This window comes from Acanthaster planci, linkage group LG14 (assembly GCF_054643075.1).
Source record: "Acanthaster planci isolate LZ-2023a linkage group LG14, COTS_SCS, whole genome shotgun sequence".
NCBI classification, from domain to species: domain Eukaryota; kingdom Metazoa; phylum Echinodermata; class Asteroidea; order Valvatida; family Acanthasteridae; genus Acanthaster; species Acanthaster planci.
The window spans coordinates 13,544,857-13,564,838 of record NC_141790.1 but is presented as its reverse complement, the minus strand read 5'-3'; the positions used below and the strand labels follow the sequence as shown (position 1 = coordinate 13,564,838).

At 40.3% G+C, this 19,982-nt stretch overlaps 3 protein-coding genes and 1 long non-coding RNA gene across 6 annotated transcripts in view; 2 read left to right on the top strand and 2 right to left on the bottom strand.

Moving 5' to 3' along the window:
* LOC110981659 (uncharacterized) overlaps positions 1-4,132 on the bottom strand; it is a 71,811-nt gene extending 67,679 nt beyond the window's left edge. The window contains exon 1 of one of the 3 annotated variants that reach the window (XM_087145586.1): positions 3,809-4,132. The gene's annotated coding sequence lies outside the window, so the exon portion shown is untranslated. The remainder of the gene's footprint in view (positions 1-3,808) is intronic. The other 2 variants (XM_087145591.1, XM_087145589.1) reach the window with 2 other exon arrangements.
* LOC147796882 (uncharacterized) lies at positions 44-4,339 on the top strand. Its single transcript, XR_015427658.1, has 2 exons — positions 44-617; positions 1,103-4,339. It is a non-coding gene; the product is annotated as an uncharacterized LOC147796882 (long non-coding RNA).
* A 6,587-nt stretch (positions 4,340-10,926) lies between these two features.
* On the top strand, positions 10,927-13,058 carry LOC110981653 (galanin receptor 2b-like). The gene has a single exon (XM_022239388.2). The coding sequence runs from the start codon at positions 11,024-11,026 to the stop codon at positions 11,966-11,968; it is 945 nt and encodes a 314-aa protein (XP_022095080.1). The 5' UTR covers positions 10,927-11,023; the 3' UTR covers positions 11,969-13,058.
* Positions 13,059-15,806: 2,748 nt separating this feature from the next.
* Positions 15,807-18,443, bottom strand: LOC110981652 (galanin receptor 2b-like). The gene has a single exon (XM_087146102.1). The coding sequence runs from the start codon at positions 18,319-18,321 to the stop codon at positions 17,374-17,376; it is 948 nt and encodes a 315-aa protein (XP_087002228.1). The 5' UTR covers positions 18,322-18,443; the 3' UTR covers positions 15,807-17,373.
* Between the last annotated feature and the right edge of the window lie 1,539 nt (positions 18,444-19,982).

Sequence of the window (19,982 nt, the reverse complement as noted above, 5' to 3'; positions counted from 1 at the left end):
TTGATACACCTAAGAAGTTGTCCATGGAAGCGTTAAGGTAAATTCACTAGAACTTTTCCTGCCTCTTTTTACCCTCTTCAGTTCATTTAATGACATCTTTTAGGGGGTATCTTTTAAATCTGAACAACAAGCCAAACTGTATATACATAAGGTATTATGCGGGGAATCCACAAACTTATGAAAGTCAATATCTTTTATTAAGGGGCATGATTTTATTGCGCAAGACACCCACCTGAAGTCAAGAAATCCCCTTCTCACTTTGCCTGTGAGAAACAGCATAACAACCAATGAGATTCAGAAACCAAAGAAAATAAAATGACATTATGAATTATTAATGACTACGGACGATGCCTGACAACAAAACATTGCCCTTAAATTTAAAAAGCCAATGACATTTCTGCTTTAGCAAAATAAATAGAGTACCTTTCCAACACCCGCCCCAGACTGCTTATACCTCCGCCCAAAGAAGTGAAGCTAAAAGACCAATATTGGGAAAAATGTCGTGCCACAACCAACCCTGTCGCATACCGTCTTCAAAGCGTTGTGAATGCACTAACGTAGACGTTTGTGACCCATGTAGAGACGCCAACTGTGCGCAGAAGCATTGGTGCTGCCGAGTAAGCTTTTAATTCTATGCTTTACGGAACTGAAATGATTGCCAATCCGGTAAAATAATGTGATACACCACACATATATAAAAGCATGGTAACCTCCTCTCCTATTTATGATAAAAGCACTGTAGAGAAAGCGCAAACAGTTTAAACACTTTGTATTTCTTGAGCCAGCTTTTTTAACAAAATTAGGAATGTATCTAAATTATAAGTTGCTTTCGCACAGCTAAACGTAGACAATGACGAAACGTTTAGTATTGAAACACATTCTTCAACGCATTTCAATGTAAATTTCTAAACATGTCGTGGATTAAACTTACAGAAAATCAGGTACAGAAAATGTGTTTCAACTCTAAGCGCTGTTCATACAGTGAAGTGGTTACAGTGTAACATTATAAAGGACAATCGCGTGATTTATACAGACTGCGCTCATCACCATTTGTATCTATAAAATGATGGAACTTCTGTTTTTCCTATTATTTGATTCTTAGAGCACGCGCTGCTGCTGCTGTTATCTGAGCCGCAACTTGAAGATCACATTGCTGGTGGTCATCTTACTGATAGCTACGGTGATCGTCACAGCAGTCCTTGTCACTACCCTACGAAAATGACAAGTCACTTAGGAAAGACCCTGTCCTCTTCACATTGAACTTGGATAACCAGCTCAAACATGCAACATCGTGAGTTTCGAGTGTAAAAAAACTACGCAATTTTTAGAATTGCACAAGCTCTGCTTCTTAGTTAAACTGCTTTATGTTATCACTTTGTAAATTTGTGACTGCTTTAATTCAGCCAACTGGAGAAATGGACTGCCTTTCCTACGAAACTACTGTTTACATCATTGTTATCTTACAGTTTGAAATCTTAGCCTAATGGAATTACAGAAGCTTTAGATTTGAAATCAAACCATTTTTATTACGATTTAATTAACAAGATAATAAATGAATTAATATTAACGTTTTATTTAAGTGCTAGTCATTAGGAAATACCGACCACATGGCGTACTTTATTTTCTCGTTCAAATTAGTGAATAATTAGTTAGAGATTTCACTACTTACAAACTTGAGAATGCGTTTGTCCATTATCGATTCTGAGGAATGAAAATGCAAGTCAAATGAAAGATCTTTGAAATACGCATCGAGGTGTATTGAATAACATTTCGACAAGCAACAGCACCGGCAAACTTAGCAGTTTTATATTATTTCTTTGAAACATGGTGTTTGTGTTATTATAATCATTTTGAAAATGGAGCAAGGATTAATTGCTCCCTAAACCATTAATAATTGGTACTGTTAGATGCTTACATGCATTTTCCCCGACCAATGAGCAAATACTGGCAAAGTGCATCGAGGAAACGACCCAAAGGAACGTTGTACATGTTGTACATGTCAGTTATTACCGTCTCTGGTAAATTCGCTTTCTTAATACAGATTGTGTAGGCCCCCTACTTATCAATTAAGTTTTTTGAATTTTGGTGTAATTTTGTTTTTCAAGAACCTAGACTATCCGCTTAATGTACATAATAATTAACACCATTGCTTTATATGATTCACAGTTCACCACTTTATTTCATTATGTCTAGGGGTCCTTGTATCTGTTCGTTTATCACTTTATGTTATCCCATTATGGGGTTCACTTTCGACAAGGTCTGTGTACCTTTCTAGCCGTTTTCATTGCTGCTTTGTACTTTGAAGTTGCGAAAAACCTCTTTAGCTAACTGTGTTCCTGATTATGTTTCTACCCTAAGATGGAAAGAAAGTCAAGTCAATCTAAGTTTTGATGAATTGCTCTGTTTACTCCAAAAAACTAACCCGGAATCTGACAAGGAATAGTCTTAATTAGAAAAGTCATACATGTGTGCCCGAAAAAACAACTGCAAAGAATATCAAGAGAATTTTGTTTATTGTATTATTTAAAAGCATGTTTGTTTTCTCATTACAAATTACCTGATTTTCTGCTCTAATAATCTTGCAAAAATCACTTTCAATCCTATACACATGTACTCAGATATTGTAGTTTGCATGTTGATATAGACATAGTATTTTCCAAATCATGCAGTCGGGTTTTTACTTTTCTTAAGTAAATGGCTTCTGTACATTCTTTTAAAGTATGCTCTCAGTAGAAATACGTATCACAAGATGTTTTAAGTACATGCCAGGAAAAGGGCAAACAATCTAAAGTTGATGACAATAAATGTTTCGGGTAATGGTGAATCACATCAAGTCGTGCGCAGGCTGAAGAGCTCTCAAGCTCCGTCTTTGTCTGACCACCACCAAACAGGCCGACACCATACACAGCCACAAATTTCCCTAAAAGTGAGCTCTTGTTCTTTTGCTAAGATAGTAACCTAATGAAACTTGTTTAAAATGAATATGTCTGAATTATATGTCTGAATTATAGAACGCGTTGAAGTATATTTACATGTACTACAAAATAAATAGGTGCGTGGTAGCTGGCATGATTCAGCGAGTATAGCTGTACCGTCCGTTAGGCACGGTGGCCCTGCGAGAGATTTGCCTGTGGCACGGTAAATCGTCCATTGGCGGAACACCCCGTGATTATCGATAACCAAGCAAATTAATCATCTTTAGGGAAAAAAGATTTGTCTCAAATGATAATTCCTTTAACAGTGTTAACGAAGTGAAGTCACAGCATTTGTTTCTGATACTTAGTTTGTTTTAAAAAACCAAAACAGTTAAAAAGGCTGTAATTAACGGACAAGCAGTAACCGACACAGTTCTATATATACGCTTGTGGTAGTTAATGGGATAAACAGATGTTGGAAGAATTCTTACAAGCAGAAACATACTACAACATTAGAAGCATAACATCAAACGTGATGCTATTCCTTTCCCATCATTTTTGAAATACTGAGGCTTAATTATGAGAACTTCACGATTAATATCATAGGGATATCATATCATCATAGGGATGGCTGGGAAACCCCATTAGTCTACCAACCCCTCCATTTGAAAAGTGGAAAGTTTTCCCATGCATTCCTTTTGCAATAATCCTTATTGTATTTTCTTTGTTAGAAATGGCGCCAAATATAGCCCCAGCTGTTACAGATGGTGAATGATGAGGCTGTCACCAAGGTGAAAAATACAAAGAGAACTAAAACGTACCAATGACGATTAGGCATCGTCATGTGACCATATTTTCTAGAAAAAAAATTAATATATGAGCAGAATACTTACCTTAAGCTGGGTTTTCCCCCTTCTGATGTCGCAACACCAAATTTCACACCAACTCCACGTTACAAAACAGAAACTTTGTGTCCAGGGTATAAATCCACGGTACAAGATTCCTTTAAGGGATGAAAAGTTGATATTTTAGTAACAAAACTGGTTTAGAATGTTAGCAAGTCAACCGGAGGAAGAAAGACACACTTCCTGGACCCAGTTGTACATGCACAATGCCTGACTAGTGGTTTGCGGACCGTAGTACACGAAGCACGCCCACACAAATTATCATATGGTCGCAGGGATGGTCTACTGTAAGCGTCTCAAACGATAAAAATATTTCCAACAACAGTTTCCGTTTTTCAAAGCTCTGTAGCAAATACCATACATATACTGAGACAAGAGTGGTTCTAGATATTGGAAGATTTATCTTTACCGTTAATTAATTGTTTAAGTTTGGCATTTCACGCAGTGGTTCCTTTGTTCTTTTGATGAGTTGGTATGCAAATATTTTCATGCATTAAAACTTGGTGATTTCTTTGTAAATCTTTCGCTGTCTTCATTTACGGTTGATCAACTTGATTAATGCTAAACAATATACAAGCAAATAACAACGAAACCCCCCCCATTTATTTTATTCAGGGGGCTTAGCGTTCCATGCATCCTGCTTCCTGCATGGATAACGCCCACGAAAAGGTCTGCAAGGTTTAGCCAAATGGGGGCGCTGTTGATGATTTAGGCTTCGTCTTCACTTCATTTTTCAGGAGTTGGTGAAATAAAGTTTCGTTGATGAAGACTGTAGAAAAGCAGTACTTCATGTGAATTCAACCATGGAAGCTTACAGAGTGCTTAAACCTAATTTACCAGCTCGCAATCTCAAGGGACGCTAAACTAGCATGGTGCCCCCATCAATAATTACACGTGACCAATTGATTGATTAAGACGTAGAATGTAACGGGTGCTTCGGAATCAATGCAGCTAAGTCATAGACTACGTCTACGTCTAAAATTGACTTTGGATTGAAGGGCCTAGTAACCATGCAAGTACTGGAAATAGAGGCAATATGTGTCAAGGCGGAGTTGGGGGCCGAGAGCTCCGTATCACTAGCACTGGTATGTTCATTGTGACTAAATATAAAATGGCAAAGAACAGCCTCCAAGGTACTACCTCCACACCAACACATTAAATCACTATTCACTCATCTCGGTCGCTCCATGTATTACTCAAGGTTGAACTATATCAAACATCTTACCTGTAATCCAGAACACATATCCAAAAAAGTACAAAAATGAAGATGTCGTTAATGTCAGAGTCGCAGTGGTGGCTGTCAAAAGCTCTATATGTGTTTTGTACGGTGAATGCCGTTTGGTCAGTCTGAATTAAATGAACGAGTAAAAGAATTCATGAAGGAGTCTGTAGCAGCTGGCAAGAAATTCTTAAAATGCTTTTCTCTTCATCGTTGAGTGGAAGGTAAGTGCATGAGCAACAATAAAGTCAGAAGCGATTATTGAAAAGGACCTAATGGGAATAATGCACTGCATGCTTGGTTGGCGATGGAAGTCGTATTACCTGCTTACACCACCAATCAAGCAGTGGGTAAAATAACATCCACCTTCCAAAATCACTGGAGTAGGGTCTCTGTGATTTCTGAAATAAAAAAAAAATAGAGTTTGACATCCATGTAAAAATGGAACAGAACATATCAATCGTTGTTACAAAGTCGAATAAAAAAACTGGTCAAAATCAATGGAAGTGGTTGAGAAATAGGAACCGTCCACAAACAATCCAGCAGATTTCTCTGGACTTACAACCAAAGGTATTGTGTAATATACTCTTCATTGCCTTTTGTCTTTTTTTGTGTCCATGAAATGGCTGTCACAAACACAGCAAGGAATAAATTCAAATCCCAGCCTCCAAACGTCGGAGACTTGAAGCAGAATTCCGTAGAGCATTAAAAAACACTCAGAAGCGGTCGTCAACCGTTGAATTATATAGCGCCCTCTATTTTTGCCTTCTATTTCGCGGTGCATTTTTTTAGAGGACAAAATGGTATTACGCCCTCTTTTGGCAGAACGGTGAAAAATTCAGACGAGGAAGGTTTGGTTTTGGGATAATGCTGTGACACGGGGAAAAATTCTGGTGAGGGTTCTTTGCTCGGTAGAATTCTATACACTTCATGACGGTCAAAATTTTTGGCTCAATCCAGTGGCAAAATTGCGGCATATTTTGCAGGGGCCCTTAGGGGACCCTCATTTTCTGGCGGGACACACTTTTAGTGGGTTCGGTCACAGTTACAACACCAACCTCGGCGCATTATCGATAAATATTTCCCTTGTCTGATTTTTAAGCTGGACTAGGCGGGGGAGGGGGGCTGGCCTCAATCGAGGGGGGAGGGTGTTCGCATCCCCCTTAGTTTTGCCACTGACTCAATCAGCTCCTGTAAAAAACAAAACGAAAGGAAACAAAAGTCACAGCATTGATATTCGGAGAAAACGTTAACCTATAATCATTTAGATTATCCTGTATCTTGACTGAATAGTTTAAAATACACTATTAAATAAAATATAATGTAAAACAGTAAAACGTGTTTGAAATGTTATAACATAAAAATTTCCGAGTAAGAATAGTAAAAGAATGCGACCAACCAGTTCTAATCATGTCCTATAAACCTGCTTATTTCACCTTCCAACGGAGATGGGAGATATTCTTTCATCCGTAGCATAGGTACCAGGAAGTCTCCACTCGTCACAAGCCATACATTCTAAGCACAGCATTTCGCTGTACGCCTGAGCTAGTGGTACACGTACGCTTGCTTACAGACGACTATCGCTTGATCGCTTATCACATTCTCTCTGGTTGCCGATTTCCTCGGTGACCGAGTCCGTCGGTCGGGGAGGCGTGAGTATTTGTATTCTTGAACCACGCATGACTGGGTACTTCCTTGGGAGGTCTGATCGCTTTTTTCGGGCAGGCTAGAAGATGACGATGGATTTTGAACACATTCGTATCGAAGTCTCGTTCATTTGACCTTATCACCATGGGAGGCAAGTTGTACACACGATGATTGTTCCCTTGTGGGCTTGCCTCTGTATCATCATTAGCCGTGACGAAATTAAGAGCATGAAAAGATGTTACATCATCGTTATAAAATGAGGATGCTACGGGTTCCGGCAATCTCAAACGAAAAATCAGTTGTGCAAACTTCACGCCAGAAGTGTTTGAACTAATGAGCTTATGTAGCTCGTACGCAGTTTTAAGGCCGGTGCATTTTGCGGCAAGAAAGAGAGTATAAACGAGAAATCCATTTCTACTGTTTTCAACTATTGCGATTTCAAAATGTATCATACGTACTCATCGCAGCGAGATAATACAAGAAACATTGTTTGCGAGACACTTGTTATATGATTCCGTTATAAAATTTAACGAAACACAGTTCGATTGATTTTACGTTTGCTCATCTTTCCGTCCATGTTATAATTGCGTTAGAGGGCTGATATTTCTGCCATTGTGAAGGATATACGTACGCCGCGCGTGCCTGATTAAAGACTTAAACGAAATTGCTACTACACAGCGTAGATTTCACCTTCACCTTGTCGGTACCATTTCAGAAAACTGCGAGCAAATATTGGGTGGGAACCAGTCCACAGTTAAGGTAATACAGCAGTATGCACAAATCACATTTTGCTTGGGAACGTATATTTGCTAGGCAACTATTTCTAGGCTTAGCGAGTGTCTAGCTGCGCTTGCAAGCCCGTAGGATTTGCACCTGGGAGCTGCCGTTTCATTCTTACCTCGCAGGTGATAGGTCAGTTATTAAATTTATGATAAGTGTCCAACTTCGGATAGCGAGCAAGCAGAATGGGACTAATGAGCCAGTTTGCTATTTCAAAAGCAAGGTCAATCGAGAACAAAACACGTGTGTGAGTCGGCGTATGGTCGCACTGATAGGACAGACGCCGTATGCGCGTATTGTTCCCAAATGACCGCTTCATGTTGGGTATGGGCTCAGGATGAAATACCGAACTGGCTATCTCACGGTCTCTCCCAAATCATAGCATGGATTAGCCATGTCCAGATCAATATGCTGGTTAGGGCTGTGCTCAACACACACGTCTATGACACATCTGTGGTGAGTGGCTTCATCCGATAGCCAGTTGCTGACATGATCGTAGTTTTTTCCTATAAAAACATCTGCACTGCATGTGGAACAGCTGGCTCGCTCGCCGCATCTCCCTCCTTGCTTTTCTAAATTTGATAATTAAAAACCTTTATTCCTTTTTTCCTCTTTAAAATTTTATTTGGAAAAATGATCTTTGGAATCATCCTCAATGATGATTACATTTCGACTCTTTGAGATCTCCCAATGTAGTCATTTATTAACCAGCAGTACCATGTACTAGCTTACCTTGATATTTCATCTAATAAAATGCTTAAGACCGTTCATTATTCCTAAAATCAATTCCATACATTCCAGACTACGGTAGGGTATTTGGTTTCAAAATCCACTTATGAGAGCGAAGGTGATACAGAGCCATCACACAGGAACATCCATATTGTTGAACCGGATATTATATTCTGACACAATAGGATTTGAGATTTTGACTTAATCAGCAATATAAAAAAAAGTGACCCTGACGACCCTTGTTACCGACGAGAACGCTCAATACTTTAAAGCCTTTTGACGACCACGAATGCCATTAGATGGACAAGGACAGAAAAACCCACAAGGAAAGATTAAATTACACGTCTGGAGAAGCATCTGCGAACTGTCCTAATTCATTTGCGAAAACCACTATCAAGGAGGAGTACGTGTGTTCAATGGCGTCATGATAAACCAACGGGGATAATTCAGCATGTATTTGGGGGTTTAATTTCGATGCCATTTGAATTGCAAAGCTTATTTGACTTGGGCGATAACAAGGTTTTAAATTTACCGAACTTCGAATGTATTTGGACATTAATGTACATAGGACAAACCATAAAATTACATTAATTAACTCTATTTCTCCTATTGGCAGATGTGATTTGAATGTCAAGTTATGGCATCACCAAATTGACTAGGTTGTGAAGACTCGATATATGCAGAAATAGATCAAAGCGCAGAGGGACATTAAGAAACTGAAAGGAGTATGTAGTCTTATTGTAATGCTAAATAACCCTTATTTATATCGAATGTACATGGCACCTTTGAGTATGACCTTTTTTGTGGCACTACAAGTCTACATTCAGTAATAACATTTTTTATTATCATTTTTAAATTTACGTAGTTGACTTCATAACAAAACCATCACAGTGAGTTTTAAAAAGAATCCAAAAATAAAATTTGAAGCCGGAGAAATATTTTGACTGTGACCCGTACTGTTAGACAGAAAGTAGCCTCTAAAATTTGATTATCCAAATTCGTAAGACTACAATACAAGTCCAGGGAATTTGGTTTAACACCGGCCGTTTTTCAGTTCCTAAATGCCTTTTCTTTACCTCTTAGCCTGAACCATACGTCAAAAGACACAAGACAGGGACATGCTAGAAATCAATTTGATATAATTTCCGTGAGTTGAAGATGTGCAAGCTGATCTACTCAGACTGCGGTCAAGGATACTGTGCCCCGGTCATGTAGTTTCAACTAGATCCAACGATCGAGAGGTCCAGTGATCTGCGTCCTACTCTGACGTCAGGCCATCACCTCAATAATTGTTTGGGGCGATCAAGTACTCAGGATATCGTAATTCCAAGGAGGTTGGCAATGCCTCTGCTTCAAAGGGCGTGCCATTTTCATACCAAATTGTTGGAACGCACGTACAACGGTACTTTAATGAGTGAAATAATAGGACAGTAGCCACCAGAATCATGACCAAGGATAAAAATGAAAATTCAATTAACGTAGCAGTTGGTCGAAAATGAGCCTCCAAAGGGTATATTTAATTAAACTATTGCCTCATATAATTATTGCTAGCAGGGCTATCGGTGCACACAAAGACGGAATGTTTCATCGTTGGAAACACAGTTTTAATAGGTAAATTTGAATATTAAACATTAATAAATTTAAATTCTTTCCCGCGCTCCGTGCAAACGGGACTCTAAACTTAACTGGTAAAAAAGCCTAGAATATTGAAATATTTCCCTAATTTTTAAATAGTTTATTTAAGAAACCACTGTCATATTATTTATACAAAAATGCTTCTATGGGGCGGGTGAGAATTTATTGTGGCAAAAAATAAATACAAATAGTTGAAACTGAATTTTCTTCATACACAAGATTGGAACATCGTACATCCCTCCTTCAAACATGCAACTGTTGTAGAAATGCTCTCTATGACTGATTTCATCTTGTCAACTGAACTACTTAGATGTAACTGGAAAATCCAGGATGTCGTTGTTTCATATTGAGAATAATATTGAAGCTGAGCACTTTCACGTCAAGTGTAATAACTATCAAAGGGAGTCAGGGCTTCAGACTTTGGTGGCTTCAGTAGAAGAGGTTGCAAATGGAGTAGTCAGAAGTCCCAGGCTAACCTTGGCCTATCTGTTCTTTTAACAAACATTTTGAAAGAGCTTCATACAACACAGATGAAACAGTTATGAGTGCTATGGCGACGTGTCAAATCAAATTACATACTTGCCTTGATAGTAACAAATAATAGCAGTTTTACGTTTCATTAAATTACTTCTGCTCGACAATTTCTCATACTGAACTGTATGGTGAATATCTGATTACTGATGCAATATGATTATTCGTAACCCGTTCTATTTTCAGATTGTACTTTTAATCAATTTATTTTGATTTGAAAAAATGCCACTGCACCAGTGGAAAACTTCCAGTGTGCGTCATAAGTGGCCCTAATTTTTATGGCCGGTATGATAGGGGAGGCAAACATGACATGGAAGGAGCGCTACATTCTAGGAAAAGGACAAAGAATGAGGCAAGGCCGGGGTACATGGACACCAGCAAGCACGTACACGTGACACTTGCAAACAATTTGCAAGTGGTACAAAGGAAGTCGATTTCAGCTGTGTAAATGCAAGATCTGACCATCAAGCGAAGGATGCAACGCATGCGCACTTCTATAGCTCAGCTCGTATTGGCGGCTGCTGGATCGTCTCCTTGGATAAAGACACATACGTCTTGTCACAGAATCACACCGGTGAAGTTACTCAAGCGATCTGGTTTCATCTTGTTGCAACCTCGTGTTAGGTACCACATTCTGTGATAATTTGGACTTGTATGTCACCATGGCGGAGTCTATTCTGGTTCTGCGTGTCATCAAGACCATTGTTGGCCTTCTGGGCATTTTTGGTAACGCTTTGGTGTGTTTCGTTGTCTTTAAGACCAAAGCAATGCATACTACTACCAATGCATTTATTACAAACCAAGCCGTCATCGATTTTCTCGGTTCAGCCATGCTTCTCCTCGGTAGTAATACGCCCATCCCGGTTCCTTTACCCACTGGGCTATCAGGAGATCTCCTGTGCCGGCTGTGGATCTCCGATTTCTTCCTCTGGGCATTTTTGACAGTCTCCACCATCAACCTGGTGTTCCTGACATTCGAAAGGTACTTTGCCATCGTATTCCCTTTTAGATACCCGACCCTGTATTCTCGAAATCGTGTCGTGGTAATGATGACAGTCACTTGGTGTCTCGGGTTCGGTAGCAGCTGTTATAATGTTTTCTTCTACGCTAACACCGACGGTGTTTGCATGTCGCTTAACATTCCTGGCGCCCAGGCTGTAGGCGTTATGATATTTCTGCTGCAGTACCTTATCCCCGTGGTAGCTATATTGCTTGCCTACGTTCACATCACCGTGGTTCTGAAGCGAGGAGCAGACCGTGTCGGCCCACAGCCCACTGGACAATCGGGTGTAGAGGCGGCGGGTGCATCCCTGTTGCGAGCCCGACGAAACACCTTCAAGACACTGCTCATTGTATTCATCACTTACGTCTTCTGCTGGACTCTCAACTCAATTATATTCTTCATGTTCAATTTTGGCTATCCGCTGGACTTCAACGGGGCGTTGTACATCGTCTCCGTTGCCTTGGTAGCGATCAACTCCTGTGCCAACCCAATCATTTACGCGGTCAAGTACCGACAGTTTAGACAGGGACTGAAGAAGATCTTCTGGCGAAAAGAAACTAACGTGCAAAACAGCGACGCTACCAGACCAGTGACAATTACATAAAAAAATTATCAATCCAAAAGAGATGACTTCATATAGCAAAACTAAGTAATACCCTGTTGTTAACGCTTTTTGATGCATTTTGGAAATGAATTGTGATGCTGTTTGGAAGTTTGGTAAAATTTGGTATGTATTAAATAGAGATGTGTAGCTTTCTGGAGAATACTTTTCCTTATTGTCTGCTGTGTATGGTTGTCTGAAACATAAAACTGTACAGGAACGTGAAACAGAATTACAATTCACTGTTGGATGTCACACGCCATTATTGGACCTGTAATGCTGATTTTTATTCGATAACGCAACTGCTGCCTGCTATCCAACCGGAGTGGGACCATGAGAGGGCGCATTTTTCCAAGTAACAGAGGCTTCCTTGGTGGGGACTGCACTTTGCTGATTTTACAAACGACTACGAAATGCACGCGTCAACAAAACGAACACTCCCCACAATATGGTTCTTTTCAACCGATGAAGGGGTACTTCTTCTCAAGGCAGATAATGTTGGACGTAATTCCCCCCTTGAAGAAGCACACGACACTCAGATGTTAAAGTAACCCCGCAGTATTGTTGTTGGCAATCGCTACTGTAGATTTTTTCCTATAAGTTTTCACAGTACACTACTGGCAGCACGAGCGCCAGTAGTATACTGTTCATGATTTACAGTAATTATTTTCACGGTAAATCGCGCTCATTTACTGGACATGTAATTAATCGTAAAAACAACCGTAATTTATCTCAATCAATTACATCATGTAGACATTATGATTTGATGTAGACATTAGACACAGCAAGTTACCGTTTTCCGTGATTCATTTTAAGGGTTCATTGTATTTAAGTGTAAGTTCTCTTGATAAAGGATTCTCAAATTTACGTGAATTTTAACAGTTCAAGTATAATTAGTCACGTATAAGATACACATACCTCGTATTCAGTCGATTGAAAGTATGTACAAACACACGAGCTGTATGGTTTCCCTCCCATTTGGAAACTGAGAGAGTAATATAAATTGCTTGGTTTTCAAATCTGGACACTATTCAACGAACGTAAGAAACTTGAAAAAAGGGAAGAATTTAAATAAAGTAATATTGTTTATTTGGAAAACTGCAAGATGGTTTCTGCGATGGAGATTAATGCAGTGGTTCCTGATCGTCTGGTTTGTTTTTGTCCTCAAGGGGAAACAAATCAATTACGGTTTGACTGTTTTGCCGCTGATGCGTGTATAGTGGCAATCTCTTTTTACTTAGACCTCGTAGAAATCGTTTTCTGACAATATGTTTGTCTGTCCTTGTCTGGTATTCAACGTACAAGCATCCAATTAGGCAGGAGAACATTCCTGCTCTCCATGGTCTTCGGTAGCCACAGCCTGTGTGATTTCCAAGGCCGCGTGTCGTGTATTTTGCTGCTTCGGGCCTACCCAACACAATATAATGACCAAAATTATAAGTGGTTGATTCTTACCAAAATAACGAACATTAAGCTTCCCATGTTGAGTGGCTACTTTGGGCGATTCCCAATAACAGTAAACACTACCAGAATGTGTCGTTGCAACGCGAAAGTCCTTCAATTTCGTTTAAAACAGAATCGATTTCAAAACTCTTTGTATTTAAACGAAGCAAGAACTGCAGGGTCTCTATTTCCTCCTTCGCGTACGCTTTTTCTTTGCAGTGCCTTGTGAGAGCTGGATCCAAATGCCAATGACGCGGAGAATGTGAAGGACACTTCACGCTGTTACACATTGATCCCGAAGATCAAATTAAGGAAGAGGGGGGAAATAATTCAACCTGAGTGGACGAATAACTTTTTGTAATACTTCAAGTGAGACGGGAAGCTTTTAAGGATTGTATCGTGAGTTTGGCTGTAAAATACTGTCCTTTCAACGCGCACATTGTAACAGAACTTTGAACTGTGTGACATACTCCCCTCGTTGTCGTAAAAACTAGGGAGAAATAAGATGCTCGACCAATTCTCAGCAGAGATGGTAATGCAGGGCTCACGTACTTTCAGATAAAACAAATTGACCGCGAAAGGCTTGTGCAGGCATTCTACTTGGCATCTCATTGGATCATCCGAGAGAATCCGTTGATGATAGATAGAGATACCTTATCGGCAGCGTGTGAATACTAGCCTTTTCACTACTATAAATTGAGTGTGCCTCTATTAAGTTCCTAGGGATACACACAAACATGAGTGGGTGTACAGGCGTGGCATACATAGTGTGGACCTCGGCACAAAAGAAGTCCACATAATGCAGGGTACGATCGCATTGTGTGGACTCGCACACGTCCACATAACGTTTAATTTTCCCCTCCCTGTAAAACAGTTTCAGAGGCATTTTGGGGTCAAGGTTAACCGTGGCAAAATGAAGAGGAACAGTCCAGGAAATCATCTTCAAAAATCAAGCTCGAAGGAGTTATCCTGGTTGGAGAAAAAGGAGCATTTTCCTCAAGTTAATATGTAAAACAGGTATGGGTGCGTTAACGGTCCTGCGTTTTTGTGTTCGTCACGTTTTTTTTGGGGGGGGGCTGGGGGTGGGGTTGGGGTATCTATCCTCCAGCAAGTAAGTTTCCAAGGGAGACCTATCCTATGCACGCGCTGCCGATGTAGTCTTGTTTTATTCTATCACACTGGACCCCCGTGAGTGATGCATAGCACCATACGCACTTTGAGCGGTGCGCTCACACGATGGGTTCTTGGAACAGAGATACATACGGTGACATAAATTTATAGACCACTGTATGGTTTTGAAAATCACTTCATGAAATCCTAATCACTTTGAGAGCTCTCTGAAAACAGTAATAGAGAGCGTGTATTCGATTAAGATGGGAAGGGATTCGCCTCATCGCTCTGCGCCCAAACAAGGCGCAGGGTAAGGCTGATATGCTTTGCACTATGATGGGATATATTGTGCACGACCTGCGATCGCGAGATTATCACTTCTGTGAGCGAAGCGTTATTTAATTTGTTTGGTTCGCCAATGAAAATACTTTGGCACGGGCAAAGTGTCGGATATATGATAAAGACATGGCCTTAGCACAATCACAGTGTGATAATTTATCTTTTCTCTGAGTATCACAGATCACTTTCAAATTAATAATAATCTTGATCAATTGTTGATATACGAATAAAGTATAGTGAGAAGATTTTCAACAAAGAAGGAAAAAAATATCGAGTTGGTAACCGCCGCTTGTGTAATCGATGAGCGAGCTCCCGCGCGTGGCAGGAATTTACCAACAATGCTCTGTGCATCGTTAGCTGTAACCCCGTGTGACGTAAATCCTTCACTGAAATCTGTGCAAGGTCACAAGCCCTTCCCAGCACTCTGATTGGGGGCTGGGTGACGAGCGAGGGAGGGGATAAATTGACGCTTGATGCCTCTAAACGCGAGGTGGCGGCAAACACGCTTCATGTTAATGTTCCTTCCGACATGGCTTTCTTTAAGATATTCAGCACCCGCAGCGTTTGATCCCAGCCACTCAAGCATCATTCCTGTATTCATATGCAGTGGTGGCTGACGCTTTTGCCTTGGTCAAAGCGCCCTCTATTGACCACATTTTACAGCAGCAGCAAGAAAGATTGGTTATTTAGAGAAACATTAGGTTAAGGTACATGACATAGATGTGAGGGCAGGATATTTTTCTCCTAACCTCCCCCCAAAGAAACCAGGATTGTGCAATTTGTTGTGGAATTTTAAAATTCATTTCTGACGTATCTGTGAATCATTATAAATTCCTACCTGCTCCGTGTGGTAAATTGCGAATTGAACACATGTATTAAGAGACGAAACACTGTCAGGTGACCTAATTAACCTCTCTGGAACGCTTTATACCAAATTCAGTGATACTAAGCGTGATACTAAGAAAATTATCTCCATTGTCATAAGCGAATCGGGTGGAGGGGATGGGGTGGAGTTACTTTGCCCTCTCAATGGTCATTCTTCTTGCAGAAAGGCAAAATCTGACTTTTGGAGACGTTAAAACTTGTATGAAATTGCAGAATATAGGCCTGTAGTCAAAATAAATTCATGATGAAATCCTCTAATTCTTGACCCGCCCTTGATTCCCTCTAGACCTGTACCAGTGGTGCAAATATTCAGATCCAACAAATTGGGTTTATGAATTGATGAGTTATGGTCTTAAGGTTTTACTGTAAGACGATAGATATCTGGTCATCTGGAATGTCGGAAGATGTAGAGTATTGTAACGAGAACCTATTATGGGCAAACGATTTTGTGTCATACCTGGCCCGCTGCCCCTGTTTATTCTCAATGCATTTCTTATTTCAAACTTGCCTTATCTTTGCTTTGCTCTGCAGAAGATTATTGCCATTTGCCTGCTAACTTTTAAAACTGGGGAAACGCGGTGGGAGAAGTCAATGTTTATGTACCTCATCTCAAATCTTGTATAATTATTGTAAAGTCTTACAGTTCACTTCAAGGAGAACATATCACAAGCATTATGAGAAAAATTAAGAGAAAACACAATTGAAAAACCAACTAAGAGAAACTGAATAAAGGTCAGATACCTTAGGTCATTGATTATTTGACCCAAAGAAGAATGACAAACAATGTGTGCATTCTCGTGCTTGCACTTCTAAAATTAGAAACTAACACATAATTACCAAGACTCATTTGTTGTGTTAGTTTTTGCACAGTATGTTAGAACAATAACAAGAACGAGGGATTGAATGCAAGGTGACGATTCTTTGTAACTCGCAGTATAGAATTCAAATACCCAACATTATCAAGTATTAACTTTAACTTCAATAATCGATTTACATTCAACTATCTCATGACTGAAGTGAGCTAACAACGGCCAATGAGTATCTTACTCATGGTGAAGTAACGTTTTCCAGGCATCACATTTTTTTTTTTAAATACGCATCACCATTAGTCTTTCTCCAAAAACTTTCACTGAATATACCTAAATGACATAATGATATTGGGTTGAAAGCTGACTTTCGGTAGGAATTCACTTTTAAAACACTCCCTTCGTTTTCCACTGTCAATTTGGACGATATTCCAACGCTATCTACCGAAACCCTAATTGTAAATTGATAAATTGCCATTGTAACAAGATTTAAATTGCACGCGTGCAACATCATAGATGCATATCATATCATAGGTGCATATCATATCTCAATGCAGTCGCTCTTCAAAATGAGTTAAGTGGCAATTCGGTATAGATATGGGTGACTAGTTTGAACTGAATAAAACACACACGTGCAATTTTGTACCATTTAATAAACATACCGTCATTAATTTAGAACGTGATAAACATCTTTACTGTGTTAATTTAACGGTGTGAATGTGGTCCTAGTCTTAGCTCAATTAATAATAAGCCCGAAGTGTTGAGGAGAAACTCTTCTGGAGTAATAGTGTTGACCAAACTTACACAATTTTACAAATACTGATCTCAAGTGTTGGTCGTTCTGCTATCATCCTCGCTGCCCACTGGAAGGCCCAAAAACTGGCGGAGTCCGCGGCGGAACTGTCGGTATTTTACCGCGTAAATGATCGGATTCGCGCAGGAATTTAGGGCTACCAAGGCTAGTGAGACAATGTACAACGCGCTTTTGAAGTCCAACGGATAGCCAAAGTTGAACATGAAGAATATTATCGAATTGAGAGTCCAGCAGAAGACGTAAGTGATGAATACAATGAGCAGTGTCTTGAAGGTGTTTCGTCGGGCTCGCAATAGGGACGCATCTGCTGCTTCCACAGGAGGGTTGCCCATAGTGAGGGAACTAACTGGGGCTGGACCAACACGGGAGGCATTCTGCTTGAGTACCACGATGATATGAATATAAGCAGTCAGCATAGCACAGACTGGGATGAAGTACTGAAACAGAAATATCATGACGCCTAGTGCCTGAGAGCCCGGGACGCTTATAGGCTGACATTTGCCATCCACTACATCGTAGAAAGCGATATCATAGAAGCTACTGGCAGTGCCGATGATCCAAGCGCCGGCGATCAAAATTCGGACGGGGACCGTGCCGTAGATGGTGCCGTGCTTGAAGGGGAACACGATGGCCACGTACCTCTCGAACGTCAGAGAGACCAGGTTCAGTGTGGAGGCTGTGAAGAAGGACCAGAGGAAGAAGTCCGAGAGCCAAAGACGGCAGAGGAAGCCTCCAGCTAGGCTGTCCGAGAGAGGAGACGGCGTAGGGATGTTGCTGCTCAGCAGAAGAAATGTCGAGCCCAGGAAATCAATAGCTGCTTGGTTGAAGATGAAAGCATTGGTAGTTGTATGCATAAACTTGATCTTGTAAATTACCAAGCATACCAAACCATTGCCAAATATACCTAATAGCCCTACGATTGTCTTTATTACACGGAGTGATGCGATTTGTTCAGCCATGGGGCTCCTTGGTGTGTAAGCTCGACTCTTTCCCCTCAAATGATAGCGCACTTATGGGCAAATTGAATCCTGCCAACCAATTTATACCTGTCAATCGAAAAGCCTGTCCAGGAGAGAGTGCAATGCCTCGACTGATTGGCTGGGGATTTTCCACTCGTTGAACCTTGTGAAGTCAGTGCTACATATACAAGGTGAATATACATGTACTGCTTCAAGATTTGATGCGTGCTCCTCACGGAATGCATGACGTAGTTTTGGGAAAAAAAAGCCCTATGAGGCGACAAATTCCGCAACAACGCAGTGACTGTGGTCCAACAACTTATCTCCAAATGTGATTCAAATTACAATGATTCAGCATCTTCAAAGGCCCTGAACCTTGCCTCAGTATAACATGTACAGCTCGGTATTTCGGAAAAATAACACCAATTAAAAAAAGCAAAGAGTTTAACTCTGAGTACCCGATTCGCATGGAATATCAAAACCAAGCGACAATATTTATGCCAACCTTGAACAAAAAACGGTGGATTTCTATCATAATCACTTTGGATGAGCATGAATGCATTTGGGAGATTTCCAGCGATTTAAGTACACACAAATAAAATGTACAATAATACTCAAATTTGATCGAAGCGAGTACGCGCAGAGATGCAATGGGTTTCTAATGGATTCTTCCCCTTTTACAGAATTTTAAAAATTCGAGATTTTGCAACGTGTTAAAGTTCGTTCTAATCGTGCTCTAAACGACAGGTGTTCATGGTAAACCGATTGATCCGCTGTTAATATTCGTGAGTCCTATCCATGAACCAGCCGAGCCTTCGTACATGCTAGCGATTAAAAGAAACATTTGGTAAAAGTACAATCACATGGCTATGGCATGATCGTGCAATGTGAATTACTTTGTCGAAGTCTTTACCTAGAGCAAATGATAAATAAATGATTGCACACACGAAGCAACGGCTGAGGTATATTTAATGTTACGCGTCTGGCGATTTGGAATGTAGCTTAAGTAGGAATCGGACACATGAGGAAATGACGTTTTATGCTTGATAACTTTGTCGTTATTCGACACTATGAGCTTTGATTTAGAATTTTGTGTTCCGTGTGTTGTGAAAAAACTGCAACTGGTTAATTTCTGACAATTGTGCAATTGAGAGAGCGCTCTCCTCTGTTAAGTAAAATAATGAAGAAAGCAACCACGGCTTCGATCAGAATCACCACAGCTCACAGTCACACGTCACATCAACAGACGCAAAACGCGTTGCGGGTTACGAGCAGTCAACACATCGGCATACATTGAGTGCACGTGTCCAGTACACGTGGATGATTGGATCTGCGTTGTTCAAAATCAACTCTGTCCAATGAGTGGTCGATAAAATTACGTCATGCATTTTCCCATCCCAGCACACTGTAAGGACAGAGAGGACGAGCTAAGCCAATTACTATTCTTGTGCACCACGGTAAAAGCCACTGATATAGTCTCATACATCTGGGAAATTATTGCCTAGTTAACACACCTGTACCATGTATTAGAACCTTGAAAATGTCTTAAAATACCATCTCAGGAGAGAATTCTGTCGTGAAGATGTAAGTAACTTGAAAGTGGCTTCCCCTGAGAAGTTATTAAAGACGTGAACGCAAGGCTAGTCCAGTTGCCTGACACA